The 25,991-nt window shown below is 40.9% G+C and overlaps 1 protein-coding gene and 1 pseudogene across 2 annotated transcripts in view; one reads left to right on the plus strand and one right to left on the minus strand.

Annotated features, from left to right (window-relative positions):
* The window catches only part of POU6F2 (POU class 6 homeobox 2), a 322,643-nt gene that overhangs the window by 75,429 nt on the left and 221,223 nt on the right, over positions 1-25,991 (minus strand). For both annotated transcript variants that reach the window (XM_044419127.1, XM_044419128.1), the window contains one exon: positions 9,637-9,980. In XM_044419127.1, the coding sequence (XP_044275062.1) occupies positions 9,637-9,980 (344 nt within the window). The remainder of the gene's footprint in view (positions 1-9,636; positions 9,981-25,991) is intronic.
* Positions 1,055-3,532, plus strand: LOC123017543 (annotated as a pseudogene).

Genomic DNA, 25,991 nt, shown 5'->3' on the forward strand with positions numbered 1-25,991 from the left:
GAATCCTGGAGCATTCATGCAGGTACTCTTCCTCATTTAAACCTGAGCTTTTCCATCTATCTTTCATTGCTATAAAATATCTAGGTGCCAGATATATTATTTAAGATTAGCATGAAAATTTAATCTGAAGTAGAATCTGCTTTTGCCAGTGAAGGTCTTGCTTTTATTTGGAACTTTTTTTGGGGGGGGAGGGGCAGTTGTCTCAATGTTCCTCCATCACTCCTACTTCCTGGCCCAACACATTCTTCCTTTTTTATTCATCTGTCATGTTCCTTCTTTGGCTTTGCTTATTTTGTGCCAGTTTCAACAACAAAAAGGTGCTTTATAACTGAGTTCTGAAAATGGTCAGAATAATTCTACAGTCAAGGCAGCCCTTGGGGAATCTCCTGTATTCTGTCGATCTTTGCAGGTGAGTGAAAGAATGAATATCTGTTGGGTTCTTTTTCCATCTGCAGCATGGGTCTTCCTCTGCATGATAGATTTTCCAGGTCTGAGTGATTCAGATGTATGGATAGAACTGAGTGGGATGCTAGCCTCATACTGGGGCCTCGAGGCATTTAAAAAGCAACCATTGCTTTGGTTCTGGCCCATGTTATTTATGCATGTTATTCCCTCCACTCTTCCCAGATTTCTCTTGCATATACACTATTTCCAATTCCCAATTATTAAGGAAATAGGGTCGTAGTAAGCCTTTATCTACACTGCATTCTCATACTGGTTTTATACCTGTTTGTTTCATTTCTCACAAGAAAAGATCCTGAGAATGGTAGCTTAATAAAGATGTTAAGAATTCTTAGGGTTCCTTGATGCCCTGCTTTTTGCCACAGACCTTCATATGCCTAGGATTTACCAGAGCAAGTAAGACACCCGTATTCTAGAGAAATGCTGGATGGGACCTGGTGGAGAAAACACACCTTCTATAGTCCCTGTAAGAAGAACTACTTTGGTATGAGATATGGAAATGGAAGAACATGACTTATCATCTAGTTTGGTCATAAGTCTTCAGCCACTGTGGCAACACACCAGTTTCTAGCTATAGGGTTAACATAAATCGATGATTGTGAGTGGCTTACTTGCATATTTAACAGCTTGTGCATCTTGCTTGATGAGCAGGCTAACATATTAGGTGGGAGCTCCTGAATTTCACAGATCAGCTTTTCTGGGCAGAGAATTCAGAGCACATCCACCTCACAGAAGCTGATCTGTGAAATTGTGTGAATGAATTCCCACCACCTATGTTAGGCTGCTCACAAGAATACTGACATGAGCTATTAAATTGGTGCCAATGGGGGATTTCTCCAAATGCAAATACCTGCTTCAGAGGAGGGATTTTCCTCAAGGCTACAGCAGGGGAAGAAAAGATTAGCTTCCCTCTCAGTGCCAGTTCTGATCCCATAAATTATCGATCCTCCTTCCTTAAAAGTTGATGCAATCTGCATTTTTAAAAACTGCATGTTAAATGACACATTAAGCATCATGTATACTTAGGCTCTAAGAAGCTTTGAAAATGTAACCCATGTATCTCTTCTAAGTACAACAAGCATTTAATGCATTTGTTTCTCAGTCAGATGAATCAAACCTAAAATAACATAACTTGGGTTGAGCAAGAAGTCAGTCAGTGGTCAGGTAAAAAAGAACTGAAGCCAGTTTCTCTAGAGTCTCCACTTATGGATCTAATCTCAGACCATTTATCTCAAATCACATAATGTTGGTCTTACAGTTATCTTTTCTGTAACTCTGCCTTATAGCTAAGTTACTACCCTTTATTTTTAAGGCTCTCCCAATACCCTCACCTTCCTTCCCTCCCCCACCCCTGCTTTCATCCAAAGAGGCAACTGTTTATTTTTAGCTTTTGTGGTGAATCATATTTAAGAGTTTATCTGCCTCCACACCAATTAGTTGATTAATTTGTTACACACATTCCATTAAAAATGAAAATTATAACTCACTTTTATTGCATTATTTAAGGGCATATAGATGGAATTTGTATAATGGAAGATCAGCATGGACCAGCATGATGTATTTGTCCAGTAGAGTGGGGGAAGGTTAATTGAGCAGAAAGCTTTTAATACATAGATGGCTACTAGAAGGGACATACTCAAGGCTGAACAACAAGATTGTGTTTATCATGTGGTGGAAAGCAGTATCCTAAGCTGTATCAGAAGCTAGTGTGGATATCTGTGATGAACAGCACAGCATTAAATTGCTAAATAAACAAACAAATGGCAAGAAAATGCTAGCTGTGTCTTATCATAGACTGAATATGTTTGTGTGCATTAATATGAAATGTTTATTAAAATCCAAAAGTGCATTGCTAATTCTTGCTTGCATAGTTGATAGGAGAGCAAAACAAGGTAAAAATAGACAAAATCTGAAAGAAAGAAAGAAAGAAAGAAAGAAAGAAAGAAAGAAAGAAAGAAAGAAAGAAATCTTGAAGTAATAAGTTATGAAATCCTTCTTCTACCTTCTATGTAGTAGTTTAATCCAGACATGTTAGCAGATGGCTCCTCTGCACAAGTGATGGGTGTTTAACCTGTGCAGCATACTCTCTCCAAAAAGATCAGGTGTGCAGCTTGGAGGTGCTTCATATCTATCATTGCCACCTTATGCCTCAGTGGCAAGGAGTGCTGGCTATCTGCTTAGATGTAGCAGCTGTGATCCTATCTGGACAGAGATGGTCTGGCCACAGTTACCAAAACTCTGGTAACCATTCATTAAATTACTTCAATGCACTCTAGGTGGAGCTAGGAAAGCAGTCTAGGAAACTCTGGTTAGTTCAGAATAGAGATGTTAGGCTCAAGTGCTCTATCAGCTACCCTGGTTTCTAGTCTTTTTCCAAGTCCAGTAAAAAGTGATCCTGTTGATCCATAAAACCTTAAATGGCTTGGAATCACTGTTTCTTGGGGAACATTCCTTTCCATATGCACTTCCTCAGACCCTTTGGTTATCTCACTTTCTCCCTTTCTTTCTGCAGGCTCCTGGGAGAATCAGGATTGCCAAGCGCACCAAGAAGGTTGGGATTGTAGGTAAATATGGTACCTGATACGGAGCATCCCTGAGGAAAATGGTGAAGAAGATTGAAATTAGCCACCATGCCAAATACACCTGCTCCTTCTGTGGCATGACAAGAATGAAGAGGACAGCACTGAGTACCTGGCATTGTGGTTCTTGTATGAAAACAGTGGCTGGTGATGTCTGGATGTACAATACCACTTCAGCAGTGACAGTGAAATCTGCCATTAGAAGACTGAAGGAATTAAAAGACGAGCAGAAACATACTTTGGTTCCTTTCTGTTTATCTTCTGTCATGGTTTCCATTTATGTATTCTATACATTAAAGGTGATTGTTAAAAAAAAAAGACCCTCTGGTTATCTGCAGGAGACTTCCTCTGGGTACCACCACAAGTCAGTAGCTAGAAGAGAAAGGGCCTTCTCTTTTGTAGGACTCCATTTATGGAATGCCAGGAAGGTTTACATGCCATCTTTTTTTCTCTCTGGCACCAGTCTTTTCTCCAGGCATTTAGTGTTTTAGATTTTATGGCTTTCTATATTGTTTGGTTTTGTTTTGTAACTTTTTGTCTTCATGGTTTTATATTATATTTCATGGTTTTATATTATATAGTTCTCATGACCCACCTAAGAAACTTCTGTTCCTGGGTGAATAAAAGCATAATAAATAAATATTTGTTGGGCTTGTTAAAATATATTATTCATATTAGCTGTAGTGTCTAAATCCAAATTAATAGAGGGAGCCATAGAGTGAGATCCAGCCAAGTTAAGCAATTTAAAATCACATTATTCATTAGAAGAATTAGAAGGCAGGTCTCATATAATATAGAACTGCACTGTTACTCACTTGTTTGAAATTAATGGGGATTAAAAGTGTCTAAGATGGCATTTTTTTCGATATGTGATAAAGTACCTTTAAAATGATTGTGAGTGGTTGCAGATTTGAAAACAACTTCTAAAAGGACCCGTGAACCATTTATTTGATTCTGGAATAAAGCACATAAGCGGCTTTATACTTGCATTATCAAATGCAGTGAGAGAAGTTGTTGTAGTTTACTTCTCTCCTGGAACCTATCGATCACTCTCTTCCCCATTTGCATGCAGGCAAAATCACAGTCATGTACCTTTAGCTCACAACAGGGAAGGTTAAGAAATAGAACCATGGAAAGAAATGGGACATGTGGCAAGTGGTACCTTTCCTACTGCATATACATTGTTAAATGCAGGACAGATGTGCTCTGATAGCTCTAGCACAAAGGGAACCATAAAGAAATTGAATTTACTTGGTGCGGATGTACCTGCTATCAGATCCTAGCACGTCTGCATGCTCCTGCCATAGTATGGCTCTTGTTTCACACTTGCATTGTGCATTTGAAAGCCACCTTACACAGATAAGCAAAGTCTGAACCGATGTATCAGAATATGAATTCTGGAAGGGCCCTTCACCACCACCTGCAAAGTAAGTTTTGTGGTACAGAATCATGCTTCCCTGATCTGTGTGAAAAGCAATGCAACCAAATCCGGCCAAAAGAGTAGAATAATCACCAAAGATGGCTGTAGCAATTCTATGAGACAGCCAAACACCTTGGCTATTAAAACACATACATACAACCCAACTGTGGTACCCTCTGCTGCACTGAGCACAGGGTGGTAATAAAATCACACCATGACATCTTATGGAGCAATCTGACAAGAATCATTCATGGAATGTTTGTAGCTGTATTTGCAAGCCAACACCATCATTAATTTCCAATCAACCAAAGAAACTAAAATGCCTCACTTAGATATATGTAACAAAGTCAGATTCATTTAATTTTCTGTCTGAAGACATGACAGCACCTGTACATTTTTAGTTATAATTGTTATCATCCTTCAGAGCCTTTTGAAATAAATGCAATCATCCTTTTGTATTACTGGCTTTTCCATGACAATCCTTCTAAGTTGCCCTGTTCTAAACCAATATCTTTTGGACAGCCCCTGAATAATGTAAGAAGATAAAACCCGCAAGAAAAATCAAGAATTCAGAAATGAAATTTAAACTGTCAAATTTTAACTTAGTTGATTTTTATTCCCTTAATATTCTTCAAACCAAAGCTCCTTTGTTCTTCTAGTTCATACAGACTGCTCACCTTGGAGGCTATTATTTCCTTGAATTTAATTCCAAGTCAATATTTAAGTTAACGCAAGAGACAGGAAACAAAACAAAAAACAACCCACTCCAAAAGGCAGGATGCTTTTATAGGATGCTATGAAAACTGATGCTATGTATCAGATGCCTGTCATTTTAAGTCGCCTTGTTCTAAGTAGGGATTAGCAACTTGAAGGTGTTGGGCCAAATTTTACCAGTGGGCAATAGCAGTTCAGCCTTGAACTGCCACGCCAGGTGATTATGGCAATAGGACTGACTTACAATTTTGAGATGAAGTTGAGAATTGAACAATCTTCAAGCCCTCCTTAGAACAGTCATTCCATAATATGAGTAGTAGACCAAAGTTCAAAGAAAACAACAGAACACTTGCAGCCAATCTTACAGAAAGGTTGATGACAAGACCAAAGACTGTACTTGGTCCTTTTTCAGTAATATGTATTATTTTAAAAAAGAAAGCAAAAAGAAAGAAACTACACTGAAAAAACCACAGCTTTTTAACAAGCATTTTAGTACTTGTGTCATACAGTGAGGACTTGCCTTTGCAGGCATAGCAATAGCACTGAGACAATAAAATGTGACAGCAAGTCCTTTGGATCTATTTTTGCATCAATAATCTACATATTAAAGAGTCCCTAAGCTATCGCTAACACAATAGAGTGCTCACTTAGCCTAAGTAGCCATTGACACAATATATTATTGTCCTGCTTCTAAAAGAACCTTATGTTATGGAGAGAAAAGATTTACAAACTAAAGCTGAGTGTGCTATGGCCTAATGGGAAAGGACATTTGTAAATTGCAAATTTCTGAGCCCAGGGACTCTTTTACAACATGTTGCTATGATGTAAGCACGAGGTATCAGTATTCTACACTTCCAGAATAGAATAGAATAGAATAGAATAGAATAGAATAGAAAGCAATGGTTCAATGGTAGAGCAAGTGCCTGCATGTCGAGGGCCTAGTTTCAATCCTTGGTATCTCTAGACGGATCTGGAAAGGACTCCTGTCTTAAGCTCAGGGGAACCATTGTCATTCAGTGTACAGCCAATAACTGAGTTTGCATGATACAGCAACTCATCATGGATAACTAGTCACAATGGGTTGTTTTGTCAAAGCCCACTTTCCATCAAGTGGTTTATTTTGGTGCAACAAGCCACCCATATAACTCCTAGATTGCTCTAGGGACTGTTTGACCCATTAAAGGTTGTCATGTCATCCAAATGTAGGAGCAATTCCATCATATGTTTTGGAGAGTAGCTAGCAACTTGCTGGCAGCAGTGGTCAAAGCCCCTCAAACAGCTCCTCCTCTGATGACCAAGGAGGAATCATCACTAGATTACTCACTTTGCAAATTAATTTTTCAGTCTCAGAAATGTGTACAAATGCCTTCATTTTTAAAAAACTGAGGTGTTCAGCACACATGTGTGCCTCCCCAATACATGTAACCTTGCCTAGGTGATGTTCTTGTCAATTTCAGCTGTCAATGGGAGTAAAGTGTGGTTGGTAACACAGATGCAAAGTGACGTGGCAAGAACTAATTTGTGCACAGTTGCCAAGCTGTCAATTGAAAATCACTGGTAAATGTGGGGAAAGTAGGAACACTGGAAAGGGGATGACAACAAGATCTCCCCCTTAGCAATATAATCCAGTACAAGTGTTGAACTGACAGCTCTCAGTGTCCCCCACAGTTTCAACACATGTTCAGTGGAACATCTTCCCAGAACATCGAGCTCACGACTATTTCCCGTTTTCTGTTTCCATGCACTGGCTATGCAAGTAGCTGAGGTAATATGTTACCTTGACGACTCATTAATTACCAATTTTTGGTGGCCAAGCAAAAATAGGATCTAATAGCAGAGCAGCATGATGACCCACAACAATATTTATTATGCTGTGTGGGTGAGTGAGATTAATCACCCCCTCTTTAATCAACGGAGCAAGAAAGTAAAAGGCTTGGCCTGCTCTTGTGCCATTTGAGATGCAGAAATTGGTGGCAAAGCTTTTTACACCATGCAGCTAAATATTACCAGCTGGTATATTGCTGCATATCAGATGGCTATTAATGAGTAACTAAAAGAGCCAATTAAAAAGTTGGTAATCTTCAGCAACATGTCAGAAGCCCAGCATGTCTAACTCATTAGCCTTCTCCTAGATTCTCATTTTGTTTCAAAACCAAGTTGAACCCCCTTTCCTGTCTTATGGAAGAAAATAAGGCCTTCTAGAAAACTAGCATTTTTTTTCTTTTTTCCAAGTACAGAGGCTCTAGTTATATTACTACAAATTTATATCAGTAGCTTCCGTGTGAAAATGTCTGGAAACTGTGCTTTGACTAGAGTGTTGGAACAAAAATAATCTATGGCAGACACCAAGTTAGGGGAGGGGTTATGGTTTAGCTATGAGTCATCAAGTCATTTTAAGTTGCAATTCCATGCATGTTTACTTGGGAGTAAATTTCATTCACATCTACAGGGTCTATGAATAAACATATATAGAATGTTGGCAGTAACACCCTCTGTGAATTTGAACTATCCACAAGCTTCCCCAGGGGTGACAGCGGATGAGCTAAGCATTATCCCTCCCACTTGTGTGGGAAACGTCTTTCCCTGGTGTCCTTATAGTTCATTTTGTGCATGTTGTTGAGAATGTTGGCCTCTTATGCTAGAGAAGAAGAGAGGCATTTACTCTTCAGTGGAAAGCAGTCTAGAAATTCCCACTGTTTGGTTTTTGCTTTTTTCCCATCACTGCTTACGTAAAAGCTGCTGGCTTGGTGCAGCATGCATATAAAAGATTGATTTAAATAAGCTGACAGCAATCAGCATGTACACGCAGCCCCTGCAGGGTTCATTTTATTTTCCCTGCAGTGAGTGGATCATTGCCTTCATGAGGAGAAAAATGGATGCTCACTTGCTATCAAGTGGGTGCATGCATACCAGCTGTTTTTCACACAAGCAGCTGTTCCTATGCTTGTGAGTGCACTGTATACCTAGTCTTGAATGCTACCATAATTCAGGTTGCTGTTATTTGGTATATTCCCTCTTCAAGTGGGTTCAAATTACAGTTTAGCACTGTATGCCTGGTTCAAACAAGAGCTGAAATCTTCTGTAATTAATCTGGGCCTCCATTCTTAAAAGTTAGTGTGAAACAGGTGGCCATTATCAGTTTGTGGTGAGAAAGGATAGTTTCTTTTTCCCTGTTCACATTTTGACCATTGTGCAAGTGTGACTAGTGGTAGGAGGAAGAGGGTGGCAGCCACCCTAACACGTTATGGCCCAGCAACAACAGCAACTCAGCAACTCTTCCTCTGCTCTTGATCAATTGTATACTCTGCCATGAAGTTCACCCTGGGTCCGTGGTTCTCCCATTCTTTTTCAGTGTGACTGACCTCACAAGTTTGTGGTAAAGATAACATAAGGTGCAGAATGGGGAAGGAAGCCACATGTGTGACTCTTTGCCCCTTGGGGGAAGGCCAGGAGGAATAAGTAAAGAAATAAATAATAACCAAGAGATTTTCCTTTCTGCCTCCTGATTTGCTGAGCTGACAACTTATGAGTGACACCTCCTTATCTGGCCCTCCTGTTGTTCCCCCCCCCCCCCGCAACATACACACACATTTGTTGAAGGCTATGATGTCTGGAGCGTGAGCACATTTATTTGCTTCAAAGAGATCCTAGGCCATATATAGAATAAAAGAGCCCTCTCTCAGTGGCTTACAAAATTCTTAAAATGTCAACAAAATGCCACTAAATCCAATTAAGAAAATAGTAGCCAATACAAAATTAATGGCAAGAGTAAAGCCAAATGCAGACCTTAATCATGAGCTTGAAACAATTTTCTTCAAACATCCCCAGAAAAACTTGTGACAGTCTTCCCCAAATTGATGCGCTGTGGCTGGGGATGGTGGGAGTTATAGTCCAACACATCTGGGAGTATCTACTTGGAAAAGGCTGGACTAGGTGATCTTGTTGTGCTTTGTGATGTATCTTGGCTCATGATCCTGCACTTCTTGTTGCTGAGGTTGTGAGATGCCTTGTGGGCCATACTTTATGGAGCAGAAAGTGGGACATAAACATTTTAATGTATCCAGTAAACATAGTTCAGATCCTCTCTGCTTCTCTCTCTCAGTGTGCACCTGCTGTCTATGTGCTATTAAACTCCATTCACTCTGACTTTCCCTAGTGACTAAAAGTTCATTCACTGATAAAACAGAACAAAAACAAAAAACCCATATAGTGACTTACAGCAGAAATCCTAAATCCTAACATTGAACTCTGAAGCTTTGGCAAAAAGACAGCTCTGCACTAATATTGGAAGCGTATTTTGAAATGCAACCCAGTAGTAATCAACTTGAAAACAGAATCTGCAAGGGAAGCCTCAATGAAAACTGGTGCAAACTCTTCCAGAAATTAAAAGAAGAAAAGAGAGGTGAAGCAAAATTTGGAAGAGGTGATGAGAACCTCTTCTTGGATCATCCGGAGTCCTACCTGGAGTGGATTTGGTGATGTGAGAGGCGAAGGAAGGCCATGTCCTGGTGACTGGTTCGGCTTATGGGGGGAGCTGGATGACTGTTGAGCTGGTGGTGGTTGGCTCTGGCTCTGAGACTGTGGTGGTGGTGGTGGCTGTTGTGGCGGTGGCGGCTGTGGCGGCGGCTGCTGAGGCTGCTGTGGCTGTTGCTGAGCTTGATGTTGCGGCTGGCTGGCTTGCCCCTGTGGTTGCTGGCTGGTTTGGCCCTGCTGTTGGTGGTGGTGATGCTGCTGCTGCTGCTGTTGATGCTGGAGCTGCTGAAGATGCTGGAGCTGCTGAAGTTGGGAATTCAGGGATGAGGTAGCTGCAAGTACAAGAAGCTGGATTAGAAGGATAGCAGATCTATGGCAAAATGTATGTCTAGACTTTGGACTGCAGGTAGGAGGAAGATTCAGAATTTGGACCTCTCCACTCCATTCCTGTATCTGCAGAGGAAAAAAAAACTTGAAAATGTGAGTAGAGCAGGGCATTCATTCCCCACCATAAATGCGGCCACTGTGAGTATGCAAGGCCGCCTTCTGGGACACATGGTTTCAAGGTGCTTCCAGATGAGAAACTTTTGTTCTCTTCTGGAAGAGAGGCCTGCATAACAAGAGACCTGCCAAGCCAAAGGAAACCAAACATCCATCCCTGGCAGCTCAGCAAAGCTTAAAATACCTGGGGTGGCTTCCTGCATGGGACTGAAGCTAACAAAAATGCATACTTGGTGGGTTGTGATCAGGTTAGTAAATCACAAGCCATGAAGTCATCCTGCAAGGAGATTGTGTCAAATGGCATTTTCACTCTTCTGCCTCAAGGATGAATGTCCTACTTTACACTGTGTGTGATGAGGATTTTTTCTTTAGCCATCAGTGTGCAGTCCACCATACCATGCTGAAGCTGAATTCAAATTCCAGCATTCTTTTCACGTCATACAACAGCCCTAGATAAGTTGATTTCTAGGCTTCTTATCTGTAAAATGGCACTTCACAACTTGCATCATGGTGATGCCGTGATGGTGTGATGGCAACACACTTTATTTAAGTCTTAAAAGAAAAATATAAATGACCAGCACAAGCCAAGAAAGAAATTCTCAGGGGTCTCATTGTACAAATGGATAAGAAGAAAGCAGCCTAAATGTGTTACAGCTGTTTTATGGCCACAGAATTCTTGTGTGCTCCTGAAGAATATTAAAAGAAATAAAGTAAGATTCAGCGCTAAAGTGCAAAGTTGCCTGGAGGTCCTAAATGATTATACATGGGAGCATATGCATAGTGCCAAAGAAATTAAGATGCACATCAGAATAAAACAGATTAAGACAAGGTTTCAGCAAAGAGCCAGAGCCCAAGAGATCTGCAGAGTGAGTGTTGCATTAACTCTTGATTCAATCTAGCCAAATGCTGAACTTCTCGATTGAAGTCAGTCCAGTTTAGATCTTTTTAACTTTGGTGGGATGGTGGTTCCACTCTAGCTAAATTGTATTCAGAAATAGTATCTGGCTTGTAGTTAATCAAGGCATTTTGCTTTTTTTGAGAGGGTGAGGTTAAGCTTTATTACTTTAGTCTTAGTTGCTTTTTAATCATGTATTTTAAACAGTAGTTTTAAAATGTTGTTATAGGTAAACCACTAACAGATTTCATTATATTAAAGCAGTATATGGACACTTGTGGTATGTTCTACATTTCAGAAGGTTATGGAGAAAAATAGAATGTGTTTTATCATTTTATTTTTTAAATAGGTGCCCTCTGATTTTTCAGGAATACCCTATCAGGAATTTTTGGCAGCCCTTAGTCATGTTTATTCCAAGCTTCAATTCTTCCAGCTACAAACTTCAGTGTGATGGAATGGCCAGCTTCAGGGTGTTTAAAGAGAAAAAAACCATACAGCTCCCAACATTCTCCAGCCAGCAAGGGTGGCTGGAGAATGCTGAAAGTTGCAAGAATTCCCCCCTTTTTCAGCAGACATAGGATTGTACCTTTATTCTTTCTCTGCCTAATAGTGTCAATAACCAAATCAGATGTTTTAAATATATGTCAGTGCCAAAGTCTTTAAGTCCTGTTTGATCTTATAATGGTTCCAGTCCTCAAACATGTTCTAGCTGGAGGTTTTAAGTCCGCCACCCTGACCTAGCAAGACAGACCTATGTATTTAAGCACGCGTCTCTGTGCTGATGTGATTCTGGATTATCATCTGGTACCCATCCCACTGTGTTGTGTTACCCTGGCTGGATGCATCTTTCCATGTGAACAGGGATACACATCTGTACTGTGGGATCCCTGGTGTGACTAGTTATTTGTTGGATAGTTGGATTTGGACTAACATTAACCATCTACATCAATTTATTTTGCTATTTTCAAAATATTTGCTCTTTTGGGAAATGCCAAATCTGTGTTCAGGGAAAGATGCCAAGATTGCTTGAACAAAGCAACAGTTGACTACCAGCTAGCTGAATTTCTTTTACCATGTTAGTATGCCACCTGTCTTCCAATCCCACCCCCTTTTATTCTAACAAGAATCCTTTGACTAGCTCAATCTCACACATTGTGCTTATAAATTTACGATGCTGCCTTAAACCGAGTTGGTGGTTGAAGCCCCATTGGTGAGGGTGTTCAAGTATAGGCTGGACACGCACATGATAGGCATGTCATGAGCAGAGCTGGCTGGAGCCAGGGGTCTGTTTCTACAGATTCCTAGGTTTTCTGCTTACCTCCTAGTTTTACTGCCTACTCCAATTTCCCCCAACCTGACAATCTTCTAGTTTTGTTGGATTACAGCTTCCATTGTTCCCAGTGGCCATGTAATTAGACTTGTAGTCCCACGCATGTGTAATCCAACATATTTGTAGTGCAAATGCTACTCTGACTGACAGTAAGTGTCCAAGATCTCAGGTCTTTCTCAGCCATCCTCCCAAGATTTAGCAATTCCAGAAGGATTAAGCAAGCCATCTCTGATGGAATTATAACATTCCTTATCCCAAAACCTTCTCAGAAGAATTGTTAACTTCAAGCACTGATATTTAACCAAACCTAGTTACCGATTTTATCTTCCTGAGCTCCAAGATCACCGCAGATGAGGACTGCAGCCAAGAAATTAAAAGATGCTGGCTCCTTGGGCACTTCATGAGAAAGGTGGGGCTAGATGAATCACCAGTTGGAATTAAGACTGCTGGGAGAAATATCAACAACATAAGATATGCAGATGATACCACTCTAATGGCAGAAAGTGAAGAGGAACTAAAGAGCCTCTTGATGCGGGTGAAGGAGAGCAGAAAAGTTGGCTTGAAACTCAACATTAAGAAAACTAAGATCATGGCATCCAGTCCTATCATTCCTGGCATATAGGTGGGGAAGAAATGGAGGTAGTGACAGATTTTAATTTCCTGGGCTCCAAGATCACTGCAGACGGGGACTGCAGCCAAGAAATTAAAAGACTCTTGCTCCTGGAGAGGAAAGCTATGGCAAATCTAGACAGCATATTAAAAAGCAGAGACATCACTCTGCCAACAAAAGTGCATATAGTCAAGGCTATGGTTTTCCCAGTTGCAATGTATGACTGTGAAAGTTGGACCCATAAGGAAGGCTGAGTGCCGAAGGATTGAGGCCTTTGAATTGTGGTGCTGGAGGAGACTCCTGCAAGCCCCTTGGACTGCAAGACAATCAAACCAGTCAGTCCTAGAGGAGATCAACCTTGACTGTTCTTTAGAAGGCCAGATACTGAAGATGAAACTCAAATACTTTGGCCACCTAATGAGAAGGAAGGACTCCCTGGAGAAGAGCCTAATGCTGGGAACAACTGATGGCAAAACAAGAAGGGGACAGCAGAGGATGAGGTGTATAGATGGAGTCACTGAAGCAGTCAGTGGACTCCGGGGGATGGTGGAGGACAGGAAGGTCTGGAGGAGTGTTGTCCATGGGGCCACGATGGTTCAGATGCAACTTCGCCACTAGTAACAACAAAATGGCATAGCCTAAATAACTGAACATTGCTTCTTAAGGATTTTTCAATGAAAGATCTGAAGACCCAACTCCAGGGCCAACCCTACCATGAGCCAGAGTGAGGCAATTGCCTCAGGCAACATAGGCTGGGAGGTGGCAGCAGGGTACTGGATGAGAGGTCTTCATGCTACGTGACAGGCAACATGCCCCCTGCGCTAGCCTGCTGTGGATGTAGCGATGAAAAATGCCTCATTGCCAGTGTTATAGAAAGATTTAACTGCCAGCTTTCATACATGGAATAGGATAGGGTACAATCTTACTGTTTTGCTGAGGGCAAATGTCTTGTGAAATCACAACCCCATGACAAACGATCATGCATATTTCATAGAACTAAATCACTGAGCCATATTGTCCCGACCTTGTTAATTGAGCGGGGACTTGAACCTGTTTCTGCACCTCAGTTTCAACACTATCTGCTAAACCAGATTTGTTCTCAGGGCTGGTTTACCATTTGGTGGTGTGAGCCAGTTGCCTCAGGCAGCAGATGTTGTGAGGCTGTTCAAGGAGAGGCCTGCATGCCATACAGCCTGCCCTGTCTCCCCTAAGTTAGTCTGCCGCTTTCAAAAGGCACTATCTCATAGCTAGCTTTGAAATTTGGACTGTCCCTGCTGGTTCTCCAGTGTGAAGGAGAGAAGTATTGAGGAAGGAATTGGTTCTGACATATACTCTTCTCAACTGACAGGCAAAGATAATAGGGCCATGCTGGATGAGGACAGTGCAAGCCCACTACAAAAGGCAAACATTAGGCAGTTACATAAAAATGAGGGATACAAACACGCTTGAGGAGCTATGCATGATTTCACTGCGATGTATACCAAGAAACACTCTTGTTTGTACTACTTATAGTTTGAAGGAGGCACCATGAATGAGTAACTTAAAAACACAGTGAATTTGGTCTAAAGAGCTGAATCAAGCGTTCATCCATGTCTGCAAACTGTTATAAAAGGATGCAATGAAAATGTGCATGTTTGGTGCAATACAGAATGTACCAAGATATCAAAGGGAGGCATGGCTAAATAATGCTCTGTCAAAGAGCAAGAGATATTCCAAACTCACAAAATGAAATGTGCCTTTCAGAGTGGTCATAGATAGATGCAGAGGTGGATTGAATTGGATGGAGATCAACAAAGGTAAGCTTAATGTGGCTGAACAGCTATGGAAGAATGGCAAATCATGGGCTTTGAGACTGCCCTTCTATGGAATTGTTCTGGAATTATAGAAGCTATATGGAAAAGAGGATACTAGGAAAGGTTCGGTCATATTGAACCAATCAAGATTACCAAGGAGTCTGCTGTGTTATAAATCATTCCTAGCATTGTATTTAACTAGCCCTAGTGAGTATCACATGGGAGAAATTTATTCTGAATCAAATGGAAATAGGATAAGGATTGATTGTGTAAGGTAAGGAAAACAATACAACGGAGCAATAATAATAATATCTTTATATTCAAGAGAATCCTTGTTGCAGCACCATACATGTTCTCACCGAGGTTTATATAACTTTAAGATAAGATTGTGCTGGTGTAGCCAATAACAGTAAAATGGATCCTCCATGTTCAGAAGCAATATACTTTCAATTACTAGATTAAACAGGGATGACCTTCATCATCATGGGGTTTCTGAGGGGCATCTTGTTGTCCTCACTAGAGGAAGAACACTGGGTTAGCTGTGCATCATGGTCCAATCTAGCAAGACAATTCTTAATTTATCCATGATTCATGCTCTGGGAACTCAGTTTGCATCCTAGGCTTCACCTGGCTCGTGGCTGCAGGTTGCTTGGTTTTTCCACAGGAAGAGATACAAAGAGATAGGAGAAACTCTGTTCCACATCTTTTATTGTGCTGCTTTTCCCTACAGCCTTTTATTTCCATAATTGTGCAGATGCTACACAATTGTGACTTAATGCAAAATAATGCAATGTACAATGAACTAAAAAGGAGAAAATCATGCATTAAGGGTATTCATATTTGACTGAGCTGAGAATTTGGCTCATGACACTAATCCTTTTTTCCACACACGCACACACACTCGCACACGTAACAAAGAATGGTTTTCTATATTGCCTCAAACTGAAAAGTGTAGCCAACTTAAGTATCTGGGCCAGTGCTACGATTGACATGGCCTGCTTTTCTTATCGTGTTTATCTTTTAATGAGCTAGGCTCCTTTTCTAGGGACTGAATGCACACAGTAAATATACTAATGTAAGCCTGCTTTTACATTTCTTCCCATTATGTAATGCCAGCTGCTAGCAAATGGCTCTCCCACCCTTCCACCCCATACTCTGCAATTCATGCTCGGATTTCTCCTTCATCATCTTCTTCTACATCTTTTTCTTCTTCTTTTAGGATTGAAATGAAAGTTGCTGTTTTTATATGGCAAAGCCCAAAAGAAAGATGATGTTTGGATATGGGACAGATGGTTCAACAGATGATTAATAGGATACAGAACATATCACTGGTTGAAATCCAGCCTAGGGCAATGCAAGGAACTATGAAATGACTGACCACTGTCCATGTAGGCCCACCCTACTTGAAAGAAAGAAACAATCTCTGGCTACTGTGAAAGCACATTTGGGCTTTCAGGATAAGAAGAATAAAGAGGTAGACACAGAACTGAGAACATTCCTGAACTTCCTCTTTGGACATAATGTTGTGGTTGTGATAAGACTGTGATCAAGATTAAATTGAATTTGTACAAACTTGTTGGCTATGCACAGGGACATGAAGATGATCTTCACAAATTGATAAGAGTTGATGGGATTTTGTCACTCACTGCCTTGCCAAAGGCTAAGACCTTTTTATTAAAAACTTATTTTAAGTGTTAATTTATTGGTTATTTGTAGGATTTTATTTTATTTTTTTTAAGCCAAGATGCACCGGGTTTTAATATTTTTATTGTATAAGTTGGTTCTTGCTGTAAGCTGTCCCGAGGCTTTGTTGTGATGGGGGTGGCATAGAAATGTTTTAAATAAATAAAGAATACCAGACAATGCAGGCCAATCAGAGATTTCAAACTTTCCTAGCATAGCTTCCATATAAACCCTTTTTATGCCTGGGCAATTACACATACGCTCCAAGAGAAGAATACATACACTGGCCACGTACTATACACACTTCCCGGATTGCTGTGTCTACATGCCTGTTCAACATCACTGAGACCCAGCAATGTACAAACCCAGTTCATGTTACCCTTTAACTTACACCTTTGTAAGCACACCTTAATACTTTTAGATCATTACTTCAGGCTTCAGGCTTCACTAAAATTTGGTGGCAATTGGCGGCGCAGCAGCCTCTTCAGAGGGTAGGTGACTCCAGAAAGGGTGGGGACCCTGCTTTAGATGATAGTGTGTCTATTCAACTACTCGTTTTATTTTGGTTTAATGAGCTGTAGTGTTTTTGTTCTTTGCTGCTGGCTTTATATGTGCTGTTTTGATTCATTGTTTTATTTTCTATTGTTTTTAATGTAGTGTGCACTACCCAAGAACTTGGGTTATTTGTTAGTTTAAAAGGGCAATCAATCAATATCTAGAGTCCCTTACCCATCCACTTCACATCTAGCATGGAAGGAACCATACCAGCTGCTCCCCCAAGGTTGCAGATATGCCTTGAAGGGTAGGGAAAAGGGGTGTGCTAGTAGGTGAGGAAAAATGGAGGCTGGGGAAATTCCTATTGATATTTTGGTCTCCTTCCTTTCCTCTCCCAAGTGGCTATTTCGATAAGAATCAGGAAAGACTTACATATGTCAAAGGTGGGGGCAATAAGATTGCACCATAATAATATTAATTTTCCCCTGTCTACTAGACTCTGTAATATATACAACAGGATTTTTTTAATGTTCTAGTTAGGAAGGTCAAGCAAAGAGCAGCACAAATATATTTGGAGATGCTCCCACTTGAAGGTAACTTGATTGTTTTCCTCTCCTCTTGCTTTATGACAGTATTTATGATTCAGGTTCCCTTTGTGCACTGTAAAAACTGTACTAACTTATTTTAAATGTCTAAATGCAAAGAAACTGCTAAAAAAATTAGATTTTAATACACTATTTGCTTCCTTGGTGCAAATGGGAATTAAAATACCATATTGCATAGACGGCTGTAACATCATTCTCTAGATTGGTTTGTCTCATGAAAAAAAGTATCAGAAATATTTTGTTTTTTTCATAACATGAAAAAGTCTGTCCCCACACTTTTTATTAGTTTCAGTTTATCCCATCTTAGAAACACAGAACAGTATAAGAAAAGAGAATACAATAAAGAGGAATACCCAATGTATGTATTATACAGAAATTATCCGGCATAGTCCCAATCCAGCTCCCAATCCACACGCGCAACAATGTATAATACATCCCAAAAAGATGCATGCAGCCTCCTTGGGACTAGCCTATTTTCCATCCCACACCCTACCAGCTCAATACAGATCACTTTTCCTGCCATTGCTACCACTGCTGCTCACATTCCCTAGTAATTGGTATTTGGAGGCTAGCTATAGTTTGTCTCAATGCAGTGCCATGATGTGCACAGCTCTGTAGGAGTTGCCCCTCTTCCACCATGTTTCTGCAGGAGCATTTAGTGGATGGGTTTGGTCATGTGTAAAGTTTAATGTTGATCACAACATTAAGTGTTAAAAAACAATCCACTTGCCCCTGCTCACACATGCACAGAAATTGACCAATGATCATGGTACGTGCTAAATCATGGGTCCTCAAACTACAGCCCGCGGGCCGGATGTGGCCTGCCATGCCCATTTCTCCAGCCTGCCACAGAGGTTTTGGACTCACCTCTGCGTGTGGGGAGGCGGCGGCTTGCTCACGCAGAGATCATTTGGGACTCGCTCAGAGAAAACGATCTCCAAGTGAGCAAGCTGCTGCCTTGCACGCCCGCCTCACGGTGCATGCCCACCCCCGCTTCGTCTCGTCTCATCTCGTCTCATCTCATCTCGCCTTGCCCTCGCCCCCACCCCCTCACAAGCCCATTCGCGCCACTGGCACCTTTCAAACTGGCCCCCTGGTGAAAAAGTTTGAGGACCCCTGTGTTAAATGCTCCTATGATTGTATGTTCTGTGCACCAGTTTCTATCATCAGTATGCCCACATGACACATGAATCCATGGCATCCTTATGCATCATAGAGATGAGCCAGCAAAGCAGGTTAGACAGAAGTTCTTTAAAAATATTTCAATGTTGCACCCAACTTCTACTGGGCCTGGATTACATAAATGGTCTTGGGCCCAAAGAAAGAGTATATGAACTTGCTGCTAGAAGGCGAAATCTATAGCAGAAAATTAATTAATTTTAATTAGAAAATCAGAGTTGATCAGCTATGCTGACTTTGTAGCACAAAAGAAGAGCATTACAGATGTAAAAAACCAATCAAAACAACTTAGAATACTGGCAATTAGGAAAACACAGCTGAATGATAAGTTGATTCCAAACTGCATGTCCTTCCTCCCATCCAAACTGAAAACTACCTCTACCTTCAAGGGCTGGTTGCTTGGAACTTCTGAGCCTTCTCAAATGGTTTACCTTCTTAACCTGGCATCATATCATCAGATTAATGGTGCTAGGTCTGTCCCTCTCCATGTCAGCATGCTCACTAAATTTGTCCACAGAGTTCAAAATTGTCAGATTCTCAGTGACTGCCTGGCTTAACTTTGGCTTCACTGGCCCTGGCATTTCATTTGCAGATTCTGGTGCCTCCTCCTTCCCGGAGTCAGAATCTGTATTATAGAATCTGTTTTATAGGACTGGGAGCAATTCCAACATGGACTGTGAGCACCCAGAAAATAATGCATCGATTACAACATGAACTGGTCAGGAATAAGTCATGCCAGGTCACCATTACATCATTTTTATAGCATGCTAGTTATCTGGATATGAACAAAACATCTGATAAGATTCTCCATGATATCCTTGTTGACAAGATGATAAAATATGGCTGCTAGTAGTGTTAGCTAGGTCAAGAGCTGGTGGAAGGGCTGTACGCAGTAAGTCCTATTAATTGCTCTGCATTCTCCTAGATAGAGGTCCTCCTAGATAGAGGTCTTGCACCACTGCACTGTGTCCAATGTTCTGGGCTGTCAAACATTCATATAAATGACCTGGATGCTGATGTAGGGAACTGCTTATCAAATTTGCAGATAACTGAAAATGAGGAGGGATGCCAACACAACAAAACAGTGTCAAACTCAAAAGGATCTGGACAGGTTGGAACATTAGGCTAATGCTAGCAAGCGGAAATTCACAGAGAGCCACGTATAGATGCAAAAACAAACACCAAACACAAACCAAAGCTACAAGTACAGATGTGGGAGGCTAGGTTTAATATCAGCACATGTGAAAATGTACCACAAGCTGGGTATGAGCAAGCTGCACAAGGCTGAGAAATAAGGTCATGCAATCTTAGACCACATTAACAGAAGCAGAGTGTCAAGGTCATGGGAGGAAATAGTTCCATTCATTCCCAGGATGCATTTGAAGAATCCAGTTCCTCACCTTTTTAGAAGGATATTGACAAACCAGAATGAGTGTAAGGACAGTGACCAGGATAGTATGGAAACCAAGCCTTGTCAGGAACAGCTGAAAAAGGTAGGTATGTTTAACATGAAGAATTTAAAAAAAGATTAAGGAAAGACAGGATAATGCTTTTCAGCTATCTGAAAAGTGACATGTACAAGATGGAACAGAGCTGTTCTCTGTTGTTCCATAGGACAGGATGAGAATCACCAGGTAGAAACTACAGGGATATAGATTTCAGCTAAATATTAGGAAAAACTTTATAAAAGGAAGAGCTATTTGGCAGTGAAGAACACTGTCTCAGGAGACCTGTCTCCCTTGGCCCTTCCTCACTTGAGATATCTGAACAGAGGCTGAACAACCATGTAGAGTCTGCAATGAGCAAGGCGTTAGACTAGATTATCTCCAGTGATACTTCCACTTCTGTGATTCTATGTTTTGAAGAGGCTTGAACTTGAAAAGGCCTTTTCCCTTTTTGCAAATTCCATTGTTTCAAATAGATTGGGAAATTCAGCTCTGGAATGCCAGGATAAAAATGTCTTGGTTTTTCTTCTCCAGCAGAAATTTCAAAGAGTTCCGTAAGGTTGTAGCCACACTTTCTGGTTTATTTCATGCATTTTAATGGCATTACCAGTGCAACACTCATATAACTCATTTATAGAGAAATTGGAGGATTGGTGGGTTTTGTGTGTGCACATTACAGAAATATTTATCCAGGAGTTAACAAGTGTTTGCTTCTTTGAACATCAGTCATCATTACAAGTACCTTCAAAGAGATACTTTGAAGTGAATCGTCATTCTCCTTAACTAAAAGTGAAGTTACTGTAAGCGAAAACATTGTTTTCAGCAATACAATGAGATGGTGAATCAAAGTGTGTGTGTGAGAGGGAGGGAAGGAGGGAGTTGGAGAGTTTCTGGGGGTGCAGAGAGAGTTTAAAGGGCTGGTTTCCAAGCCTTATCTAAGCACTCCTCCAGCCCAAATGACAAACCAGTTTGTCAGTACCATTCTCCTTCCCACCTTTCCCCAAACGGCATAGCACAAGGTATTGTGTCCAAGTGATGATTAAAGCTGGTGGAATTCTTTTACCTAAGAGCCCTTGTTAGGTTGCACATTGCATCTTTTCTCTAATGCTGATCTGGATAAAAACATATGAATAAAATCAAGAACTCACTTTATTTAAACATGTGCATTTTCATTATGTTCTTCTCCCTTCTCATCTTATTTGTGTTAAGATGGTTTTGAAATAAATGAAAAGCTCTTCAGGCCAGAGAGTATCTTATGCCATTAATCTGTAGAGAGAATAACACAATGGAACCCTATAAGAGCCCTAGACAGCAGTGCAATACAAATTCATAACAACAATATCTTAATAGCGAGGGAGTCTCACACAATAGGCTCTTTAACTTGCCTAAAATCAAACTGTCAAATATAATGCCAACATATTGACATTGCACTTGCCCTTCCCTTTGTTTCCTTTGAAAAGGTACAGCTATCCACAGCTGTGCATGAATACTGGGTATATGGAAGAGTTCTTGCATTTGCCTATGCAGTCAGCAAAGTATCTAATTAAACACATCAGGGTACCACTTGTCTGACAAGTCATTCTCTGTCTCCTGCAGTTCAAGACCTCACTCAGGAATTGTGCTGCATTCACAGATGAATCTCTGCACAGGTTAATCTAAAAGTGACTCTGAGGACAGTTAAAGTAGATGGTTTTGATGTACAATGGGCATAGACAATAATAAGACACATAGAAGTAAACTAGTAATCATTAATTTGTATGAGGGTTTATATTATACCCTGACATATCAAAGTGACTTAAAAAGGAAAACAGCCACTCTTACTAACAAATATAGATATTCTGGGAATAAATCCATACTCATATTAATTAGAGGCGGTGCAGACCCACTAAGAATTAGAGGGCTAATGGAAGTTTAAAAACTTGTTTTAGGCTAGATTAATCTAGTCCAATTCTTCCTCAGCTTTCATGTACTGAGAAGAACTGCTATTCTCACTTTCTTGTTCTTTTGTGGCTGCCATCTCTTCCAACTTCATTATCAGAGGTAAGGATGTGGAAAGGTGAGAGAATGATGGAAAGGACCCTTGCCCCTTTAGAACCTGCTTTTCAGTCAGCATGGAAACACCTTCCTTACCAAATGGCAGGAAGGGATGGGTTCTTCTGTAGAAATATGCACAAGTTATTCTTGATGCCTTTCTGTTTTCCAGTCAGGGATGTGATTGTCCCCATTGGATCCATTCACCATCTTTTTTTCCCTACCTTTTCTTTAAACAAGCAGTTTCTACAGCAATTTGTGAGATTTTATTCTCCTCTGATCTTATATTTGGACCAGTGACTGTAAACAGCCTCGAGGTAATAATTTATCCTGAAAGGCAGTTTTAAACTCCATGAATGACTCACTCAATCAATTAATTGACATAAATCCAATGTTGCCCAACTGGATTTTGGTTTGGGCCATATGACTCCCACTTGGGCTCCTCCCCCTATAGCCTCTTGTGTGCCCCACACATCTATGAGACACTATCCAGCCTTTGGAAGATATGGGGGAGGGGGGTTGTTGAGAGGCTGGGTGGCAGGGGAACTCTCTTGTGCTAAAAGTTTCCTCTCTTTTGGCAGATGGCCAGTACTGGATACAGACATCTCTGTGCAGATGTATTGTATTTAATTGAGGGGGGGTTGCTTCAAAGTAAGAGCTGTAGCCAATAGACAGAGGGGCTAGAACGAGGACAGTATTATGTAGTGGTACGGATTCTCTCCCTTTCCACCCACATTGCAATCCCAATGCAAATTCCCCTTCCCCTAAAGTTGCTGAAAGTTCCACTGATGTCAATGGAGGCTTTCCCCCCAGGATTTTGGGAGAAGAGGGGAGGGAAGTTGTATTTTCATTGCAAGCTTTGCAGCTGTTCTTTAAGAACTACAGCCAGATTAAATACTCCTATGGACATTAGCCCTGGTCTAATATTAGTTATACACAGGAGTCCCATGAGCCCTAGAGTGGCATCCTAAGGGCCACTGGATATAGGGATTCCTGCTAAACCTTCAAGGAGGACTGGAGAGGAAGCAGAGAGGAAAGATGCAGATCCGCCCTATCCAAGTGCCTCTTTGTTCAATCCATGAGCCTCTGCATCGCAATCCCTGCCCACTGAGAAGCAATGAAACTCGATGGGCCTGTAAACCCATCTAGCTGAAATCAAATTTAAGTTGGAGTGAGTGGGTGTAGAAGTTGCTGGCATTCCACCCACCTGCTTTGATTTAGCTGGCAGCGTAGTTTGGATAGGTGGTATGACCTTGGAACAGGTCATTCTGAAGTGAGTGCACAACAGAAGTAACAGGTATTTTGATTGCCCTTCCACTCAATGAGCACTTAAGACACTTTACAATAAACCATAAAAATGAAATAGAATTATTTAAACACCCTCAAAGTAAACAGCATTAATATAGGACAATTGTCAGTATAGTTTTTGCTGGCTGCCTAATACCAACAGGGAACATATGTAACCTCCCCAGGAAATTTGTGTAGCCCCAGGTCACTGCTACACAAAAGACCCTGTCTCAAACTCTCATCAACCTTCCCACTCCCGGAGGTGGGGCATGTAAAAGGACCTCAGATGAGCAACATAAACTCTGATCAGAGATGGCTGATCAGGTACCCTGTCCTCAACCCATTGAGGACTTTGTAGGTTAAAAAAAGCACTTGAATTTGGTTCAGAAATAATTGGAAGTCAGTGAAGAAATAAACAGGATGTCAGAGTCAGTGTGGCATAGTGCTTAGAATGCTGGGCTTCCCCACTCATCCATGAATCTCACTGGGTGACTTTGGGCCAGTCACTGACTCTCAGCCTAGTCTACCTCACAGGGTCGTCATGAGAATAAAATGGAGAGAAAGAGGTCCCATGCAGGACAAAGGGCAGGATATAAATAAATAAATAAATAAATAAATAAATAAACAAACAAACCCTGTACCGTGCAATCTTTAAAAGGCACACCACATCTCGCATGAGGCATTGTTTCTGAAGCCTTTTCAAGGACAATCCCACATAGATTGCATTGCAGTAATCTAGAATGTACAGATGTTACAGAATAAATTGCATAGCAGCAAAAGAGCATTCAGCATTATATGATGGAGCTCTAATGTAAAGACTGAAAGTTTTAAGGGGAAACAGAAGCTCTATGGCATTTTTTAAACATTGGTTTTCTTTGCTTTTTAATAAAAAGTTGGGAGTATGCTGTGCCTTTCAAATCATAGGGACCATTATGGCAAGGCAGGAAGTGAGAATTGCACCATGAGTGCACTGAGAAATCGGAAACCACTAAAATTGGATTTGTTTTGCCAAGTTTTAACTAAATAGATGCAAAACTATTTTCTTCAGGGGGCACTGCCAAACAGTTTTTTACTCTGCTGATCTTAATAACCTGCTTGAAAGCTTGGAAATGAAAAATTCTTTCCTCATCAATTTTAAACCTTTTCCATTTGGCAATCATGGATTTTCTCCCTCTTACATGTTTCCATTGAAGCTGAAATTAATACAACTTCTGTTAGTTTTGTTTCACAGCACCAGAGAGCAGGGAACTATATATGCCTACACCTCCGCAAAAAACAAGGCCAGATTTTTAACATTCTAGCAGGCCTTTGAAAAACCTGAGTAGTTACCCTGGAAGAAAGTGTCAATATTCATTCAGAGTACGCGATTTAGCTAACGTTTACTGCCACTGAACACAAGCAGAGGCTCCAGAATTTTGTTCTGGCCAGCACCCACATTTGTGAAATAAGTGGACCAACCAAGGTTGCTAGGAATGAATACAGATAAGTTTTTAGGTAGTGGCAACGAACCCATGATGCACACAAAACCACTTGGTAAGCCAGTAAATACCAAAAACCATATTGATGCATTATGTGTGGCCACATATAGGTTCATACATTAGGGAAAACACTCCTTGATGTTTGGCAGGATGATACAGTAACTGAGCACATGTGGGCTAAGAGAGCTCCTCGGCCATTTGGTTTGTCATTTTCTTTGGCATTTCATCAGGCGAGAAGGGGAATTTACGAGACTGTCTCTGCCTGATTAGAAAGAGGGGATTGATAACATTCTCTACCTCACACATGACAATACAGAAGATTGCCTTACATGTACCACTTGGTACATGTGATAAATTTCCTTTTGGGGAATGGTTCTATATTTTCACCCATAAATGAACAGAAACTTTGGGAGGTAATTGTTGATTGCCACCCTGGAGCCATGCCGAAGGACAGGAGCAACGTTCACACTAAACCTCCCCAAAACTGTCTCATTTTCTCTGTGGTCTTCATGCAGTCTCATCTAAGGGTTCTGTACCATTCCCAGCCAAGGATATTTTATAAATCTTATTAAGAAGCTGATGCTCCTGCCTTTCTCCCCAAGAGCAGAATCTTGACATGCCTCCAAGGGCAAGTGAACAGCTTCTTGCTCAATTCTTTTCTCCTGCTGTGGAAGCCGCAGAACACAGTATGTTCTCAGTGAACTGACAAAAAATGTTCTTCTGCTCTTCTTAATCAGAAAGCCTCTTTGTTTAGTTTCCTCCCATTCTCATAGTTAGTTGAAAAACATCCTATACATTGCTTTTCTGATTCTCTACTTTTCCCACATGCTTATGCACTAGGTTTTATGATCACTGTTTAATTTGTCTAAGTAGAGGATGTAAGGTTGATGCCTGTGCTCATCGTGGAAAATTCACCATGCACTTTCAGTATAATTGTTCTGTCAGACTCAGGGAGGCTCACTGGCAAAGGACACCATCAGTTGCAATATTTGAGGATGTCACAGAGCCCCA

The sequence above is a fragment of the Varanus komodoensis genome, unplaced genomic scaffold, assembly GCF_004798865.1.
Source record: "Varanus komodoensis strain SLA01 unplaced genomic scaffold, ASM479886v1 scaffold10, whole genome shotgun sequence".
In the NCBI taxonomy this organism is placed as follows: Eukaryota; Metazoa; Chordata; class Lepidosauria; order Squamata; family Varanidae; genus Varanus; species Varanus komodoensis.